Source organism: Stegodyphus dumicola, chromosome 2, assembly GCF_044657685.1.
Source record: "Stegodyphus dumicola isolate Sdum_Otavi_A_Nest chromosome 2, ASM4465768v1".
NCBI classification, from domain to species: domain Eukaryota; kingdom Metazoa; phylum Arthropoda; class Arachnida; order Araneae; family Eresidae; genus Stegodyphus; species Stegodyphus dumicola.
This window is the reverse complement of record NC_140769.1, coordinates 218,446,737-218,464,492: the sequence shown is the minus strand read 5'-3', so window position 1 is coordinate 218,464,492 and position 17,756 is coordinate 218,446,737. Positions and strand designations below refer to the sequence as shown.

The 17,756-nt window shown below is 35.2% G+C and overlaps 1 protein-coding gene across 5 annotated transcripts in view; it reads right to left on the bottom strand.

Annotated features, from left to right (window-relative positions):
- The window catches only part of LOC118204081 (uncharacterized), a 240,928-nt gene that overhangs the window by 83,415 nt on the left and 139,757 nt on the right, over positions 1–17,756 (bottom strand). Inside the window, exons 1-2 of one of the 5 annotated variants that reach the window (XM_085811772.1) lie at positions 5,211–5,359; positions 1,205–1,400 (exon numbers count right to left, since the gene is read on the bottom strand). The exons of 3 other annotated variants lie outside the window; for them this stretch is intronic. In XM_085811772.1, coding sequence (XP_085667898.1) covers positions 1,205–1,400; positions 5,211–5,281 — 267 coding nt within the window. In that variant the 5' untranslated portion in view covers positions 5,282–5,359. Of the gene's footprint in view, positions 1–1,204; positions 1,401–5,210; positions 5,366–17,756 lie in introns of those variants that run through there. One more of the 5 variants, XM_035376404.2, reaches the window with a different exon arrangement.

The following is a 17,756-nucleotide window of genomic DNA, read 5'->3' as shown; positions in this document are numbered from 1 at the left end:
TTTCCTTTTTCTTGACAATCGCTGTGGAATGCTTATATACTTTATAAAAGTGATAAACCACTGCAAAATATAATGCTTCCAGAGTTCCATTTGCAAATTATTGAGCTAAGCATTTAGAAGTATTCAGATGGGAATTGCAGTTTTATCCTGGCAGATGTAGTTCAACTCTAAATACCATGAGACTAACTGTTTAACATTTTGCTACTATATACCCCCCCCCCCCAATCCCATCAAGAAACAGCCTCATAGACAGTGTGCCATTTGTTGCTAAAAAAAAGAAATGAAACTGGAAAAAAAATTCACAAAGAAATGCAAATTTGGTGCTTTGTATTTCATAAAATAAACCATAATTTAAACAAGATTAATTTTCAAAATATTGCTTTTATATGATTATTTTTCAATTTCAATTTTCCAACAATTAGCTTTCTTTATGATCTAATTCTATATTGAAAAAAAACTCTTACTCAAAAAATTTTTTGTATATTTTAACTCAAAAATATATGTAGATTTGGAATATGTAATACAAAATATGCAATTTTTAACCTATTTTCATGATAAAATTATGCAGCAAGAGCATTGCTCTTTGCAAACTGCTGAGAAAAAATGAACAAGAGAAATTATACATAAGGAATCATGCAAACATATGGCCACATATAAACAAGTAGATAATTAATTTGAATGAAGCATGAGGGCCATCTACCTCCATTTTTAGAACGCCCTCATATAAAAATAGTATACAAAAAGTTGTCTTTTTATTCTGTGCAAAGATGAACATGTTAGACCAACTTTCACTTCATTATCTCACCACCAGATGGCTGCACTATGCAAAAAGCAATTTATTTGCAGTTTTGATGAGGGCTTGCCTGCTAGTGTGAAACTGTATATTATTTTACTGTATCAGGATCATTATCAATATTGATTTAAAAACTGAAATAGTTTATCTCCAGACATGGACAAAATTGATATTCCGAGATATTTGATGTCACCTGAACACTGATAACCTGGACAAACATTTTTATTATCAATATATCTTGCAAATAGAAAATTAATCCAGGTGTAAGCCTTCATTATTACATAACTCTTTACATGTTGAAAATGCTGTATTTCAAGTATAGAGTTAGCATAAAAAAATAATAATAAATAAAATTACAATTGCCAAGACATACATATAATGAAATAACAAACAAGAAAGAATGCCAAATACCTCTAAGGAAGATGATAAAGCGGTAAATATCGTTGGAACTGCCCCTTCTATGATTCGAACTCGTGACAAAGAAGTTCTATCTAAATCACTTTCACGAAAATGTATAGAGCATACACAACTCCATCTCGAAGGTACCCAGTTTGATCTACCCATAGCTGCAGTCCATTGTTTTCGTAAAGCTTCATCTCTTGGAAATCTTTATAAAAATAATCAGGATGCTGTTATTTGAAATGTGATCCTAGTTATTTAATAAAATTTTTAATTTTATTTGGCACATATAATAAGTGAAAAATGTCAGTGCATTTCAAGATATGATGCACAGCAGAAGCTGATAGGTTTCATTTAAAGGTATTATTTTAAAAAGGATGTGTAAGGTATTTAAAGAATAAAGCATCAAAATTAATAAAAATCAATTATATGCTTTTTTGATTAATGTCTAAACAAATGATTAAGTTATTATTTACAAGGAAATTTAAAAACGGGGAGATGTTCAAATAATGCTTCATTTTTTGACCATATCTTGCAGTATCTAAAGAGATAAAAATAAAATACATGATGCAGACTTTAATAGCTGAATACTTTTAAGATCTTTTTAATCTTTATTTGAATTATTACAATCATTATAAAATTGTTAAAAGTAAAATTAAGAAAATATCAGAAGTAGCTTTTAATAACATGCTAGGTGTAATAATTCATACCATATGTTCCCAAACTGCCTTCGCTTGAAAATATGCATTAAATGAAAACATTTACAAAAGTTATTTTTGTTTACATATATATGCTATATAAACGTTTTAAGTAAAATGGGGGGAAAAAGACATTTTTATAAATTCAGTAAGATCATACTTAAGCATGTGCATGTATTCTACAAGTAAACATAATATTTTGAAGACTTGGGAAGTGGCATCCTCTTAATCTCTTGCTGGTTGCATACGTCAAATGCAATAATTAGCAGTGTCATGTCTGTGAAATACATAAATTTTTTCTTTATATGAAAGACTGCAAAGTACCACTTCAAAATGGTACCAATTATTATAAAAGTATTAGCTGGGCACATGTGTTTTTCTTCAGGTTCATGATCCTGAATTTAAATTATGTAGTGCTTTGTTGATACGTAAATGTGTAGTAAAAATTGTGAACTATTTTGGAAACGAATTTTTTTATACTTTAATTTTTAGCTTGGCATATGATATATTCTTTATAAACGAAGGATCCTTGGCTATTCCTTTTCGCAGAATTTGCATCTGATATAGATTTGTTTTTACGACATGCCACCTTTTGAGAAGGCATAAAATAACACTGGATGCATTAATTTTTCATTTTACTATGAAGGGAAATACTTGTATTTTCTAATAAGAGGTCTACAGAAACATTAAATTTATTTTCCAGTTTAACAAAGTAAGTTTATCATCAAGTATGATGCCTGTGTGTGTGACTTCTTATTTCAAATAATGTGGGAGTGGATGGTACATTGAGTAACTCACCTTTGCAAAATAGGCCTGCATTTAGTTTATAGATATTAAATGAAACTGTATTAATTAAAACCAAAATTTAGAAATACAGCTAGTTGATTGATTAACACATACAGCCTCTGACTTTTTGCCTGATTGACCATTTGCCAGAAATAAAATGTAAGGATGAAATCCTAACATTTTGCAGAATTCTTGTTAGTAGTTTTCAATGATGGTCTCCAAGACATGACATTGTTGTAACTTTCTGTATCTCTACCTTTAAGTTCGATATGTAAACATATCAAAAATTATTTTAAAATGTATCCATTCCAGTTTGTTGCATATTTCTCATTAGTAGCTTTTCAACGGTGGTCTCCAAAACATGACATTGCTTGTAAATTCTGTAGCTCCACCTCTCAGTTCGATATGTAAGGATATCAAATATTATTTTTAAATGTATCCATTCGAGTGTGTTGCTTATTTCTTGTTAGTTGCTTTTTAATGGAGGTCTTCAAGACATGGCATTGCTTGTAACTTTCTGTATCTCCAACTTTAAGTTCCAGTGTTCTCAAAATTTTTAATGCTTGTCGAGACTCTGCTACTGTTGATAAAGGATTCAGACTTCCATCTTTGGACTCACTTTCATTTTCATTAATTCCTTTATTTTCTATGATAACTTCAATAATCTCTGCATCACTCTTTCCGTAGCAAGTCTAGATATTTTCATCATTTCACAACTATTTGAGGAAGATCTCATCATGCATTTCTTCATCATCAGCTTTGCCTCTAGCATATTTCTAGAATTGACAGTTTCTAAAAATTTGCTTTGGATAGACACCAGCCTTTTTAAAACAATTTAAAATCATTTGTGAAGACACTTCATTCCATGCATTTAAAACAACATCATGGCATCTGTGGGAGAAATCAACTTAATTTCCTTAGAAGAAACAAACTTCATCAGTCATATCAATTTCATTAATAACATTTTGAATCACTTCCTTCCTGTAATGGCTCATAAATGCTTTATAACACCCTGATTTACCAGCTTTAAGGGCTGAAGAATAGAAGTTGTATTACAAACTTGGGGCTCTGACTTTACAAGCATTGATTTTATTACGTGGTTGTTTTACTATGATATTGTATTCATTTGAATTCATTCCTTCAGTTTTGGCTTTTGATTTTCTAAAGCAGTGATTTTATTAAATGGTGCCCACTGTAATTGCAAATGTTTTCTTACCATATGTAATTAAATTACCATTGTATTATGTTGAAATGTTGTTTCTAGAGTCTCTGCAAATGCATTAACTTTGTCTCCATCACTGTTAGCAAGGCAGGTGAATGAACATAGGAATAGGTGTATGTGTTTTTTGTAGTTTATGTGAAATGTTATTCATGTAAAAAATTTTGCAAATGAAAGCCTAAGCTTCCTGCTTTTCACACTAACAAAAAATTTTTTACCGGCAGAACGCCCATGTAATCCAGCTTCTCTGAGAACTCGTCGAACAGTTTCAGGTGAAATTGAAGTAGAAAATTTTGCATTAAATTCTGCAGAGCACTCAAACGTGGGTTTTTCACAAGTGGTTTTTCACATAAATCTCTCATCACGTTTAGTTAACTTTCTCGGTCAAACTTTCCTTACCTTGTTTTCAATACGATTTTCTTCTTAAAAGCGTTTCGTCACATACTGCACTGTAGAATGGGTTAAATTAACTAATTTGGCGATATTTCGAACTGATTTACCACTACTATTCTAAAAAATTATCAATTTTCGAATGCTTTTACTAATTTCTTTACAACTGTGATGCATTTTTCAATAATAAATAAAATATTATGAAGTAAACAATAAAACATTAAAGCAAACGATTTTTTAAATGCCACCGCAATGCAAAAATTAAGAAAAGCACCAAATGATAATTCTAATTTTGATTTTATTCAAAAATATTTCAGTGTACGAAGACTTTAGTGAGATAAAATGTTTGTTATTTTTTTTACTATTAATTTCTTAAAAATAAAGTTTCACTATATTTTACAAATATTTCATGTAATTTTGTAATAAATAGATTATAGATCTTAGTATTAAAATCTCATTCAGAAAGTTTACTTTTAATTAATGGATAGAGCCCTATTTCAATGAAAATCATAAGTGTACGAACACTTTTGGGAGCCACTGTATATGATTTGGTTACTCTTATGTGCATTATATTGTATTTTAATAGCGAGACACTTGCATTTTATCAGCGCTTATATATTTTCCTATGAATTTTAATATTTTATTATATACAGTATTGCAGTCTAAAACAGATAATAGAGTGTACTCATTTGTACAGAGATACGCACGTATTTGTACTGACATTAATGGTTTTCATCAAGCTTTTAATTCAATTATAAAGTTCTGAAATGTTAATTTTGGGATTTCCTTTGAATGATGGATTCGGTAATATTAATGAGTTTTATTCCGGTTGGGAATGTTTGTGCCCTTACACATTGGTGGCATTCCAAAAGTAGATTGAAAAGAATATACGAAAATAGTAAAATAATCAATTTATCGCATTTACCTATGAAATGTAACATTAGCTGGTGCATAGCCGGAATGATTGCTGCAACCTTTAGCACTGCAGTGACCCATTTTATCTCCTGAACAGTGCAAATAAATTTCGTCTTATCCCTACGCTACACGGCGGCCATGATAAGTCGTAACGTCACCAAAGAATAGACGTTTTTTGACGTCACGCTGTTGACATTTCCTCGGCTTCAACTTCGTGACGTCATGCTTACTCTACAATGGACATTATAAAAAATTACATATATTATTTCTTATAAGGTCTATGTGCTCCACCTGCTTGATAAAAATGTTTTATTCCGCTGTGTTGCCACTACTCGAAATCAAATTGGAGAGTTTCTTAATAAAAAATTCATTTTAGTTTTATAAATTATGGAATAAATAATATATATACATAACTTAATTCAGTACTACAGTCAAAAGTCGTTAATCCGGACTCGTCGGGACTTCGGCAATTCCGGATTATCGATCGTCAGTTTAAATCTGGTAAAATGGCATGCAGAAATTACAAAATTAAAAATATGAAACCGTAATTTATGAAATAAAGAACAATTATGATCTAAAGGATATCAAAATTTACAAAAAGAAAAAGCTTAATATTTATTTGTTTACTTTATTAAACATTTCTTTCAATGTAAGTTGTTTAAGTTTTGCTTCGTTTCATGTGATAATACTTTCTCTTTAATTCTATTAAACAGACATAATTTCTTGTTTAGTTACAAAGTTCCGCTGTTCAAGTCCTATAATTGCTGTGTTGAGAATACCGACTAATTTGCCAATTGAAATGTTTTCGTTTTCAATAACCTCTGGGTCACTTTCTTCACTATCGGAAGCGAATTATAATGACGAGGAACTTGATTTAAATCATATCAAAGACGGAGTACATTGAGATGAAATACTAGACTTAGTGAGGAATTATAAGCCAAATAAAATAAAAACATCTGCCCTGAAGATAAGGATAGTGCTGACAGATCAACTTCCAATCCGCGGCGTGAAATTGATAAATTTGGCGTGAAACAGATTTCGGATTTCAAAACATACTTTCGCTTTGTAGATACAAATTACATATTAGTAAATATATATCGGAAATTCTATTTGACATAATCGAAAGTTCAAGCTTACTTTTATGAAATTGCTCTAACAGTCTGCAAAAAATAATAAGCCGGATCCAATTCGAAGATTAAGGAACAACGCAATCTGCAACATTAACTGAATTTTTAGCTTAGCTTATACCTCCGTTACACATTAAACGCGCATGCGCACAAACATATTCGCAGACGTAAAGGTCTTACGCGCACTCTTAAACGCCTGTGCGCATGCGTGAACGCGACGCATGCGCAAAAAGTTTGTAGCTTTGAGGTCCGGATTATAGATAATTCCGGATTATGGGTGTCCGAATTAACGACTTTTGACTGTATTCTGTTTTGAGGGCCGTAAAAAAATTGCAGCGAAAATGTATGCGCAAAAGCGCCATAGCAAACGCGCCCGTTTAACAGCGCGCCAAATCTAGGGTACGCGCTGATTTCAGATTGCGTAAGTTTATATAGTTCTATATTTCTTAAGACGCAATTGAAATACTAGTTTAAATTTTAAAACCTTTTTTGGGGGATTTATCCTATGGATTTAACAATTTGGGAATTGCCCATGACGAAAAGTCGGCAATAGAATTTTGGGTAAAGTGCAGAATCATCCACTGCTTGACGCGTTTTTAAGAACTGCACATACTCGGTATCCATGTGTACACCGACCTATTTTCACTTAAAAGAAAATCCTAGAATTGCACAAAAATGGCACTAAGCACACCCTTGACTTTATCTATGTACACATAGAGCTATTTTCACTCAAAAAGTAAAAGAAAATTGACAAAAATCTAATTGTTTTTACCCTTATAAAAAGCGGCGAACAAATAAGTGAGCGATTCTGCACTTTACCGAGAATATTTTCAAAGAAAAGGCATCATTCATTATATAAAATTACGTTTGAACAACCAACGAGATGAAATTATGCTTTAGCGATAAGTCGGTAGCGAAATAACGATGCAGACATCCATTCAGTTATGTTTAGCAATTTTTATATAAATTATAATAATGATCTGAAATAGTTATTTAATCTTTTTGCTTCCATTCAGTCATGTTTAGCCTTTTTCATATAAATTATAATAATAAAAAAGTATTATATGAAATTAACCTTTCATCTAAATTAAAACATCAATCTTAGATAGTTATTTACTATTATACTTCCTTTCTTGCCGCAGGTTCGAATCCCGTGAACGGCCTGGCTACATGGGCGTTTTCGTGGTTTTCCCCATGTGTAACGTGTATACGAGCCAGTTTCCCTTAGAAAGTCCTCCACGAAGGCATTCCTTCCCTTAGGCAGATAGCCCTCGAGGCTTTGCCATAATCACACACACGCACAACCTTTCTTGCCGCAATTATTAGGGTTGCCGCAATTATTTTTGGCAGCATTGGCATCAACAATAGTTTGGCAATTTTTTACGGCCCTCGAAACCGAATAGTACCCGTAATTCTATGAAAATACTGAATATTTTTAATTACAGAGATCATGAATTAAATGCGTTTTTATTATGTAAATAAATCCAATTCAAAAGTAAGAAACGAATATTTATAAGAATCAGAGTGAATCACGCATCAGAGTGGCGGATAAAACAAGTGTCTAGACCCAGCCACCACCCCAATTCATCCGAGGGGTGGACGCCATAGGAGAAGGTTCGTCGTTGATATTGTGCCTGCCTCCGGTCCTGTATCACGTGTACGCCCTGTCTGATCGTTTGCGTGTGTTGCGGAGTGCGACCACGTGCTAATTACTATCCGCTTGCATCAGCATTTTTAAATGCTAATCCTCGGTTAGTATTATTTTATAAAAGCCTGGTTGCTTTTATTATTTTATTATTTTGACTTATTTTAGGATTTTTTATATTATTTATGCCTTTTCTTGCGAATTAGCCTAATTGCTGGTACGAGTGATACGGCGCTTTATTGCTACTGATTTTCGGCGCTATTATTTAGCGTGATTATTTTTGCATTATAAATTAATACATCAGATTTTAAATTAATTGCGTGCGCGTAATTAAATTTTTGGATTTTGGTCGTTGTGTCTGCTTAGTTACCCCCAGGCTCACGCTGTCAGGTGTGAGATAGGGGCCTAGTAGACTTTCGTCCGCCCATCCGTCTGCCGGAACACCGTCGAGTGGGTCCGGTTCCGGGGCGCGGGACTCTGGATTGCTGACTTGGGCGCAGGATTGCTTGGATTTGGACTGCGATATGGATACGATTTTGGAAGCCGTGAGGATTCAAATAAAAGAACTTGAGACTATTCGCCTGCAAAATGGCACTTTCACAGATACAGAAAGTAAGATGCATAACTTCTTACTGAGTATGTTTGATATGCTAGTTGTAGTTAATAATCAATTAACACAACAGGATTTGATTAAAACACAACAAAACACGTCACATGAAAGTAAATCTGAAACTGATAGGGATAGAAGCCCTATTAAAATACATAATAATTTCGATTCATTAAAGGAAATTTCTCTGGATCAACCCACAAGTTCGGACGAAGATCTTCCTAAAACTAAAGGTGACCAAACTGTCAGAATACGTACACAAAGACCCAATGCTAAGAAAATTAAGATTGGTAGTCCTACTAAAAGTACTCCACAAAAACCACTAAATCAGGAAGGAAATACTGACACACCAGCTACACTAGTAGCAGCCAATGAAAACACAAACACACGAAATAATGAAAGCATGGATACTACACAACCAGATAATGATAACTCCACTGCCACAAGTAATCCAAAGCAAAATAATAAAAACTCCAAAATTCCCCCAATTACGTTAAGAGAAAACTTACTGAAATGGAGGGAAATAAGTGATATTTTCCTACAAAAACAGATTAAATTTCATGGAGAACAGATTCCTAATGGAAGTATCAAAGTGATTACGCAAACCCCAGATGATTACCGGACAGTTGTCCAAATCCTCAAAGAAAAACAGGTAGAGCATCATTCATATATCCTCCCAGAGGACCGTTACTTAAAAGTTGTCCTCAGAGGACTCACTGTAAACTCCCAAATTGAGGACATTAAATTTGAATTAGAACAATTAAATTACCAAGTAAAAGAAATCAAACAAATGACCAGACGACGCAACGGGGAAGTCACTAAACTCCCGTTATTTTTAATATCTCTTCCAAAAAATGAGAAATCTAAAGAAATCTATAATGAGAGATTTCTTTGCCATATGAAAATCAAAGTTAAAGAGTATTTGGGAAGACAAGGCCCCCTGCAAAGTTTTCGTTGTCAGGGGTTCAATCATACACAGGCGGGTTGCAATTATGCACCCAAATGTGTCAGATGCAGCAAAGAACACTATGTGAAAGACTGTCCTGATAGAAATAATAGCGAAAAGCCTCCGGTCTGCGTAAATTGCGGGGGTTCCCACACTTCCAGTTTTAGGGGGTGTGAGAAATTCCCGAAAAGAAAAACTGATAAAACCATCAATTTCCCCAGTAGGGTTATTGAAAACAAACCTTATTCACAGGCGTTGTCCTCTGGACTTTATTCTGACATTCTAAGTGAAGCCAAGCAAGTCTTCACTGACCTGGCGGAACTGACCTTCACTGACCTTCTCGTTCCCGTTATAAAAACTGCTGGTTTTCAAATTTCACAGCAGGTCAGAGGAATTCATGAAAACAATCAAGAGATAAAAACTTCCACTACAATCGTTAATGGGTCAAGTTAGACCTATGCTTGCTCCTATTAGGATCATGACATGAAATGCTAGAGGCATTTCTTATAAAACTACGGAACTTTATACCTTTTTCAGGGATCATGATATTGACGTGGCGATGATAAAGAGACTTTTGCTACGCCAAGTACCCAGATGAAAATCCCGAATTATGTTTGCTATAGATGCGATCGACTAAGTCACCGAGGTGGGAGCGGTCGCAATCTTTGTCCGCAGCTCCCTACAGTCCTGTCTTATCAATGACGAGCGATTTAATGGACACGAGCTGGTCACCGTATCTGTCCATCTCCCGCACTATGGAAATGTGTATTTTAACTCCTTGTATAATCCTCCGAGGAATATTCTCGACGTCAATTACTTAGCAAAGATATTGGATATTAACAAACAGGATATTTTGGCGGGTGACCTTAATGCAAAGAACCAAGAATGGAACTGCAGGAGGACTAATAATAACGGTATTAAATTGTCGGAGTTCATTAATAATTACCCGGTTTATTTACATGTGCCGAGTGAGCACACTTATTTGCCCAACAACGGTAATTCGGGTGATATTCTTGATATCTTCCTTTCTACCATTTCACTATCTTTTAGCCTAGAGGTCTTACAGGATCTGGACTCGGATCACTGCCCAGTCATTGCGACTCTTGGCACGACTAAGGAAGTCATGGAAGAGCTTATCAATACGACGAACTGCAGGGAATATAATGAAATTCTCTCTGAAAGTCGCACAAATCTTATGTTACGCACTCCCGATGACATAGAGCGTGCTGCGAGGCAGCTAACGACAGATATACAAAACGCTTATGACGCTGCCACCAGAAAGATTCCAAGAAAGCATATCACTAATAAACTACCAACTAGAATTAAAAATCTCATCAGAGACAGGAACAAAATCAGAAAGAGGTTTCACCTTACCTATGACCCGAACACTAAGAAAGACATGAATAGGATCAGTAGAGAAATCAAAAAGCAGATAAGTATTTACCGTAAGGAACTATGGGACGAAAAGATTGAAAGCTTTAATGAGCCAAGTAATTCCTTTTGGTCTTTTGTAAGACGACTAAAAAATAAGAATACGGTAAACAGGCCAATTTATCATGAGCATGGGATTGCACTTACTAATAGTGAAAAATGTAACACGCTTGCTGAACATTTTGAAAAGCAGTTTACCCAGAACACATCACCATCTAATCAGGATTTTTCTACCTTAGTAAACTCCACAGTTTCTAACTGGACGGATAACCTTAATTTTCAGAGTCATCTTGAGCTCACTTCACCTCAAGAAATACTTAACATCATCAAAAAACTCAGGAACAGGAAGAAGGCCCCTGGGCAGGACAATATAAATAATGTGGCGCTTAAGTGGCTGCCGATTAACATGGTCAACAGGTTCACAGGCATTCTAAACGCTTGCCTTTATAACAGTTATTTTCCACAAATCTGGAAATCTGCTAAGATGATAGTACTCCCTAAACCGGGAAAAAATCTTACTAAAACAGAAGGGTATAGACCCATTAGCCTGTTACCCAGTATGGGTAAAATTCTAGAAAGAATCATCCTTAGCCGTATTCAGCCTCACATGGATAAGCTACCTCTAGAACAATTTGGTTTTAGAAAAGCACTTTCCACGACAAAACAGCTAGTTCGGCTCAACGAATTCATAGGCAGTGCACTATACAACAAGAGATATGTTGCCTTACTCATGCTGGACGTGGCGAAGGCGTTCGACCGCGTCTGGCATGAGGGGCTTATTTATAAATTAATCAGCTTAAAATTCAGTGATGCGCTGATTAAAATCATTTATTCTTTCCTGACAAACAGAACTTTCCACATTCAAATTGGAGAAAGTAAATCGATTTTAAAAGAAGTAAAGGCCGGGGTCCCACAGGGATCTATTTTAGGGCCCGTACTCTATCTTTTTTACGTAGCAGACTTACCTGCTGAACACATTGATCAGAACTTCTTCATGGGGTGCTACGCAGATGATACAGCTTTCGCTGTAAAGTCTGGGACACCGAATTTTGCACTAAAGAAACTGCAGTGATTTATGCCTAAGCTGGAACATTGGTGCGCCAAATGGAAAATAGCAATTAATGTTGATAAGTCCAAACTGCTAATCTTTAAGAAAAATAAGATGAATCATCCCTTGATAACGCAATTGATACTATTTGACACTGTAGTGCCTGTTGTCAAAAGTGCTACTTACCTTGGACTAAAATATTGTTCAAATTTCCTCTGGAAAGAACATATTAACAGCATTAGAGGGAAAACTATCGGAGTCTTACGAAGTCTCACGCCGCTTCTATCTGCGACTTCCAGATTAGACTTAAAAAGGAAAAGACACATTTATATATCTATCATACGTCCTATCTTCTCATATGCCTCTCCCGCCTGGGCAACTGTTCAGAAGAAGGAGATAGAGAAGTTGCAAATTTTACAAAATAAAGCTCTTCGAATGATAGCTAATGCACACTATTACGTGTCAAATCACACTCTACACCGTGACTTGAAAATTGACTCCGTTGAGATGTATTTGCATAATGCTAACAACAATTTCTTTAATAAGGCTCAGGATTGTGCACACATGAATGATCTCAATGTCTTGGATTACGTGATTCTTGATGAAGACACTTCATTAAGACCACTCGCGGCCCACCTCGCCAGGGACTTAAATTTCCCAACGTAAGAATTTTCATGATGGGTACGCACTGCTCTTGTACATATTGTATATAGTGTAATTATTTTTATTTTCATTTTATTTTTCAAATGTATTTTATGTATTTCCTTTTTACGTTTCAGTAGTAAGTATGTAATAAAGTATATTATGTTTATTTTTATGATGTGTCATAATTTCAAATGTCATGACTAAAATTGTTGGATTTTGTCTGGGTTTCTTTGTTGTACAACACAAACATTTCACACAGACTCCTGCTTTGTGATTTTCTCATTGTGCGCGCCTTTACTGGCTTTGCGACGCATGGTCGCCCCCTGTATACACGTTTGACCTCTCTAAACTTGTCAAGAAACTGCAACGTCATGTGCCCTTTGGGTTTGTTTTCAAGAGTCGGACAAGTTGCGCAGCCGCGCGACATTTCGGCTATAGTTGCACAGACTAGACTAGACTAGACCACCACCCCAAGCTCTCATTGGACACGACTTCTGATGTCATACAGTGACGAAAAAAATTCTCCGGTAGCATATTCAAAGAATCTCTAAGGAGGGCATATTTGTGGGCCTAAAGCTTGAGCCCGAGGTCATTTTAGCGCTGAAACAAGCGAAACGACGGACGACGATAGAATAATTTGCCATATTTGCGAAAAAATTACAAAAATAAAAAGCCAATTTCAGAAATAAATTGTTAATATACATAATATTAGAAAAAAGGTAAAAGGCACAATTCGATGTGCAGTCGAATTTAGCAGTATTTTTGTCATTAGATGAATATCGAAGTCATTTGGCAATAAACACTTTTTATAAGATATAAAAGTTAAGAAACAAAACAATAATGCATACAAAAACAACATGATAACTCCAATTGACAAAGTCAAATAAAGGATATTTATTATAAGTGCTTTAAAAATATCTTATTACTTTATCTTATTTTTAACCATAAATGAAGAGAAATTAATGCCTAGAATTAGAAAGTGAAAAATTAATCTGGCTACGAACAATTTTGATACCAAACAATCTCTATATAACAAACAATAAATGAAAGGAAGGTTATTTAGTTAACAAACGGTTAATTTTTATGAAAAAATAACTAGCTTTTACATTCATATCAATTTTAAAAACACTTTTCTGAAAAATAAACTGCTAATTCGTGAAAACTGCGGCAAGAATTATTTATACAGTAAGAGTTAAGTGCTATTTCTTGAAATTCCTGAAGAAGCAAATCTTGTTAATGGTCTCCTGCTATATGAAATTATATAATATATTTCTTAAATATAAGTATAGCGCTACGAATTGCACTGAATACTGTTACGAATTTGGTATTTAAAATGCTAATCTTAGTTCAATTATAAATTAAATGGTTTTATTTGCCGCGCAGAGCAGCGCGTGAGGAATATTAAAAGAAAGCTAAGCCGGAAAACTGAAAATACAATAGCGCGTGCATTTAACATTTAATAAATATCTCTTTTTGATTTCGAGAAAGTTCTCGCGCACGATTTAAAAATCTTATAAAAAGGAGGGAAACCTCTCAATTCGATGACGTTATACATGAGTTATAATATGAACGTCAATATCAGAATTCGATGAGATATTTACGTTTTGAGCTTGTTCTTTTCAGTTCGTTGTTACGATTTTTTCTGAAGAATTTGATCAAGAATAATCAGAATTTGATTTTTGAAAAAGTTTATTTGACTGATTAATTATCTTCGGGTAGAAAATGTCCTTTTATAGGACACCACTCGATAGTTCTGATGAAGAGGACTACCGAAGCGAGCGTTCGTCCAAATCCAACAAGACCTATCCATTGAAGAAAGAGGATTTCATACTTATGGCCAAAGAAAAGAAAAGTAAAGCAAAAAAGGCGAAAACTATGTCAGATACGGAAAGCGAACAACCAAGTAAGAAGAAAGATGTTAAACCTGGTAAGGAAAAAAGAGACATTCAAACACCGAATGGAGAAGCTACTGATGAACAGATACCAGAAGATTTATCAATGGGAAATAATGAGGACATCCCAAAATTCAAGTCATGTTCTGAAGAAGAAATCCGGGACCAGATTGCGAAATTTGGATTTGACGTAATTTGCAATTACTTTCATAAAAGAACTAAGGGTGAGATGGATGTAGAGACATTCACGAAAAAATTTTATCCAGGGCAGATAACTGAAAGAGGAACAGACAGCAGGGAACAAGAATGGATTTCTCCTAAGAAAACCGCGAAAGTATCAGGAAACGAAGCTCCAATGGAAGTTACGATGGAAAATCGATTTGAGCAGCTAAGTGAAGTAGAAGGTATGGAAGAAGAAGGAGGAGCCGAAAAAGAGGAAACTCCACCCCCAATAGTTTTCCAGCAAAGCGAAGTGGATTGGCCTAAAATTCATGAAATCCTTATCAATACCTGCAGTGAACAATTCGAAGCCGATATGAAAATGAAACCACTATATGTTAATTTAAAGTCAGTAGGCGATTACAGAAAAGCAACTCTGGTTTTGCAGAAAAGAAATATACCATTTCATACTTTCCAGTTACTCAGCGAAAAACCTATTAAAGTTGTTCTTAAGGGCCTCCCATCGACGATGAAGGAAGAAATAATCCAGGCAGATCTGGAGAGAAGGAAATTCCCGATAAGTAAAGTCAAGCAGTTTTCCAGACGAAGAGGAGACGCTATCGACCTGTTGGAACTGAAGAAAACGAAGGAAGGACGTGCAATTCATGGACTCAACAATATGTTAAGTGTTAATGTCAAGATCGAGAAGTTCGCCCCGAAAAAACGCGTAATTCAATGCTATAGATGTCAAGAATATGGACATTCGCAACATCTTTGCTCAAATCCTGAGCGATGCTGCAAGTGTGGACAGCACCATAGAAGTGAAGAATGCCCTCTAAAGCCAGAAGAAAAAACCTAAGTGCATCTTCTGCTCACTACCGCATGTAAGTTCATACAGGGGTTGCCCCGTGCACAAGAAGCGATATGAAGCAAAGAAGCAGCAGGTGAAGCCAGCAGCTAAGATCCCCATGCCGGCAGATTTTCCGAAATTCATGGAAATAGAGGAAGACAGCAATAAAACCCAGATGAAACCTCTCTACAGTGATAGAGTAAAGAAAAAATTGGAAAACCCACCCACAGAGTACAAGGATATCATAAACTGGATCCATTTCTGAACAGTATGGTTGAGCACGTTGAGAAGATTCGCGCTGCAAAAACTACGGCTGACAAGTTTACTGCCGGGTTCAAAGCAGCCATGACACTGGTGAGATTTGCTGAAAGTGAAGAGTAATCACCAGCTTAGAAGCATTTGAGGGAATTTCACTATGTTTACGATTTCTTTCACTTTTTCAACACACAGGTTCCCCTGTTTACAGCAGCAGAGCTCGGGGTCAGTACTTGGGTGGGTGACCACCCACGTGACTGGCCTTGACGTATCATCTTTCTTCAACTAGTGAAGATACATCACAGCTTGTACGGCGGCCAGATACTCCTTCTCCAAAGTCTACTTGACCAACTCACGTGCATTAGCACATGTCCCTGTTTCACCTTTGTCGGTGCGGTGTAAATCACCTTAATTTTTAATTCTTCCCAACGCCTTAGGCATATTTCCAACAGAGACGGTTAAAGTAGCAGAGGCTACTAAATGCCGCCTAACCATTCACTCGATTTCAATTCGATGATTAGCTAGTTTGTTGTTGTTTTAAGAGTTTGTTTAGAAAACTGCTCTTGTTGACTGTAGCGAATTCGCGGATTAGCTTTCTCTAGCTGTTTTGAATTAAGTTGTCTTGAACGTTTGAGTAGTTAAAAGATAACTACTGCGAGATATTGTAATACTGCACAGTTAGGAAATTGAAGCATATTTGTTGTGATAATAATAAATTTTTGTTCATTTTTCATCGAACTTGTGCATTCATTTCGTAACGAACCCGTACGCACGCAACAATACAGATTGCTAAGGCAAACGGTATTTACGCATTATAAAGTTTTATCGATTCCATTAACATGATTTAACAATTTATATAAAAAGTGCCAACATATTTTCTTTAACTTGTAGGGTTTATATTTATTTTAACTAACATTTATTTTAAGTTTAAACTATCTTTCCTGTCAAGCCTTACCTTCCCCTGGAACTGCCAATGCCAGAATATGTAAATTTTAGTAGAACGCGCAAGCATTCAAATTATCAGCGGAAGTATTCTGATTTAAATAGAGAGGAAACAAGTTCGGTGGGAGAGATATTTCTTACTTAGCGAGCGCGGAGGTAGTTAGCGAGAATTGAAGAACCCCGCGTTGCGGCCTATGTGCTTGGCGGGAAGTAGTGGTAATCGTTCCAGTGAGCTTCAAGTCTGCTGAATTAGCAGCAGTATTGTAAAACACGGTGAGTTAGTTATTTTAGAGAGCCTCGTAGTTAGAATCTTGTCTTTACTTTCTTTTCAGGTTATTATTTTTATTTGACTGCCAAGTTGGCACAGTCTGTAAGCGTCAAGAGGACGCAATTGTAATTTATTACGTTGAATAAAAAGGGACTTAAACCCTTCACAAGGCTCTATCTTTTATACAAGCTTTCACAGTCACCTGTTGGTTGCGTGCAAGTTGGAGGCGCGCAACGTTATAAACTGTTATGTTCGTTTTAATTGCAAATATTCTGTTACATTGCACAAATTCACATTAACACAGGACATAACCAAATTCAGAGTAGTTATAAGCTCCCCTTAACATACTCAAACGAAACTTATAATTGAATCTTTTCTATGGACCTTATAAAAGATAGACTAACCCAGTGGGCGGGGCACGCGTCACCGACATGTGCGCATGAAAGAGTAGGGACGATATGGTTTACTTTAACACTGAAACTTATGGCGTTTGTATCACATAACTGTTATAACTGTTTTTAATTATTAAATGTGATACGTTGTATAGTAATGAGATTATGAAAGTCACAGTTTTTTTCAAATAGGATTTAAAATAGTTTCTCGCATTGTGAAAAAAACAAAGGTAGAGTCATAAATTTCTGAATAACACAGTCCTCGACCCGAACATGGGCACCTGGAAGAACGAATTTGTTTTATTGTCTATTTCATATTTTGTGAAACTTAAATTAACTTTTGTTTAAA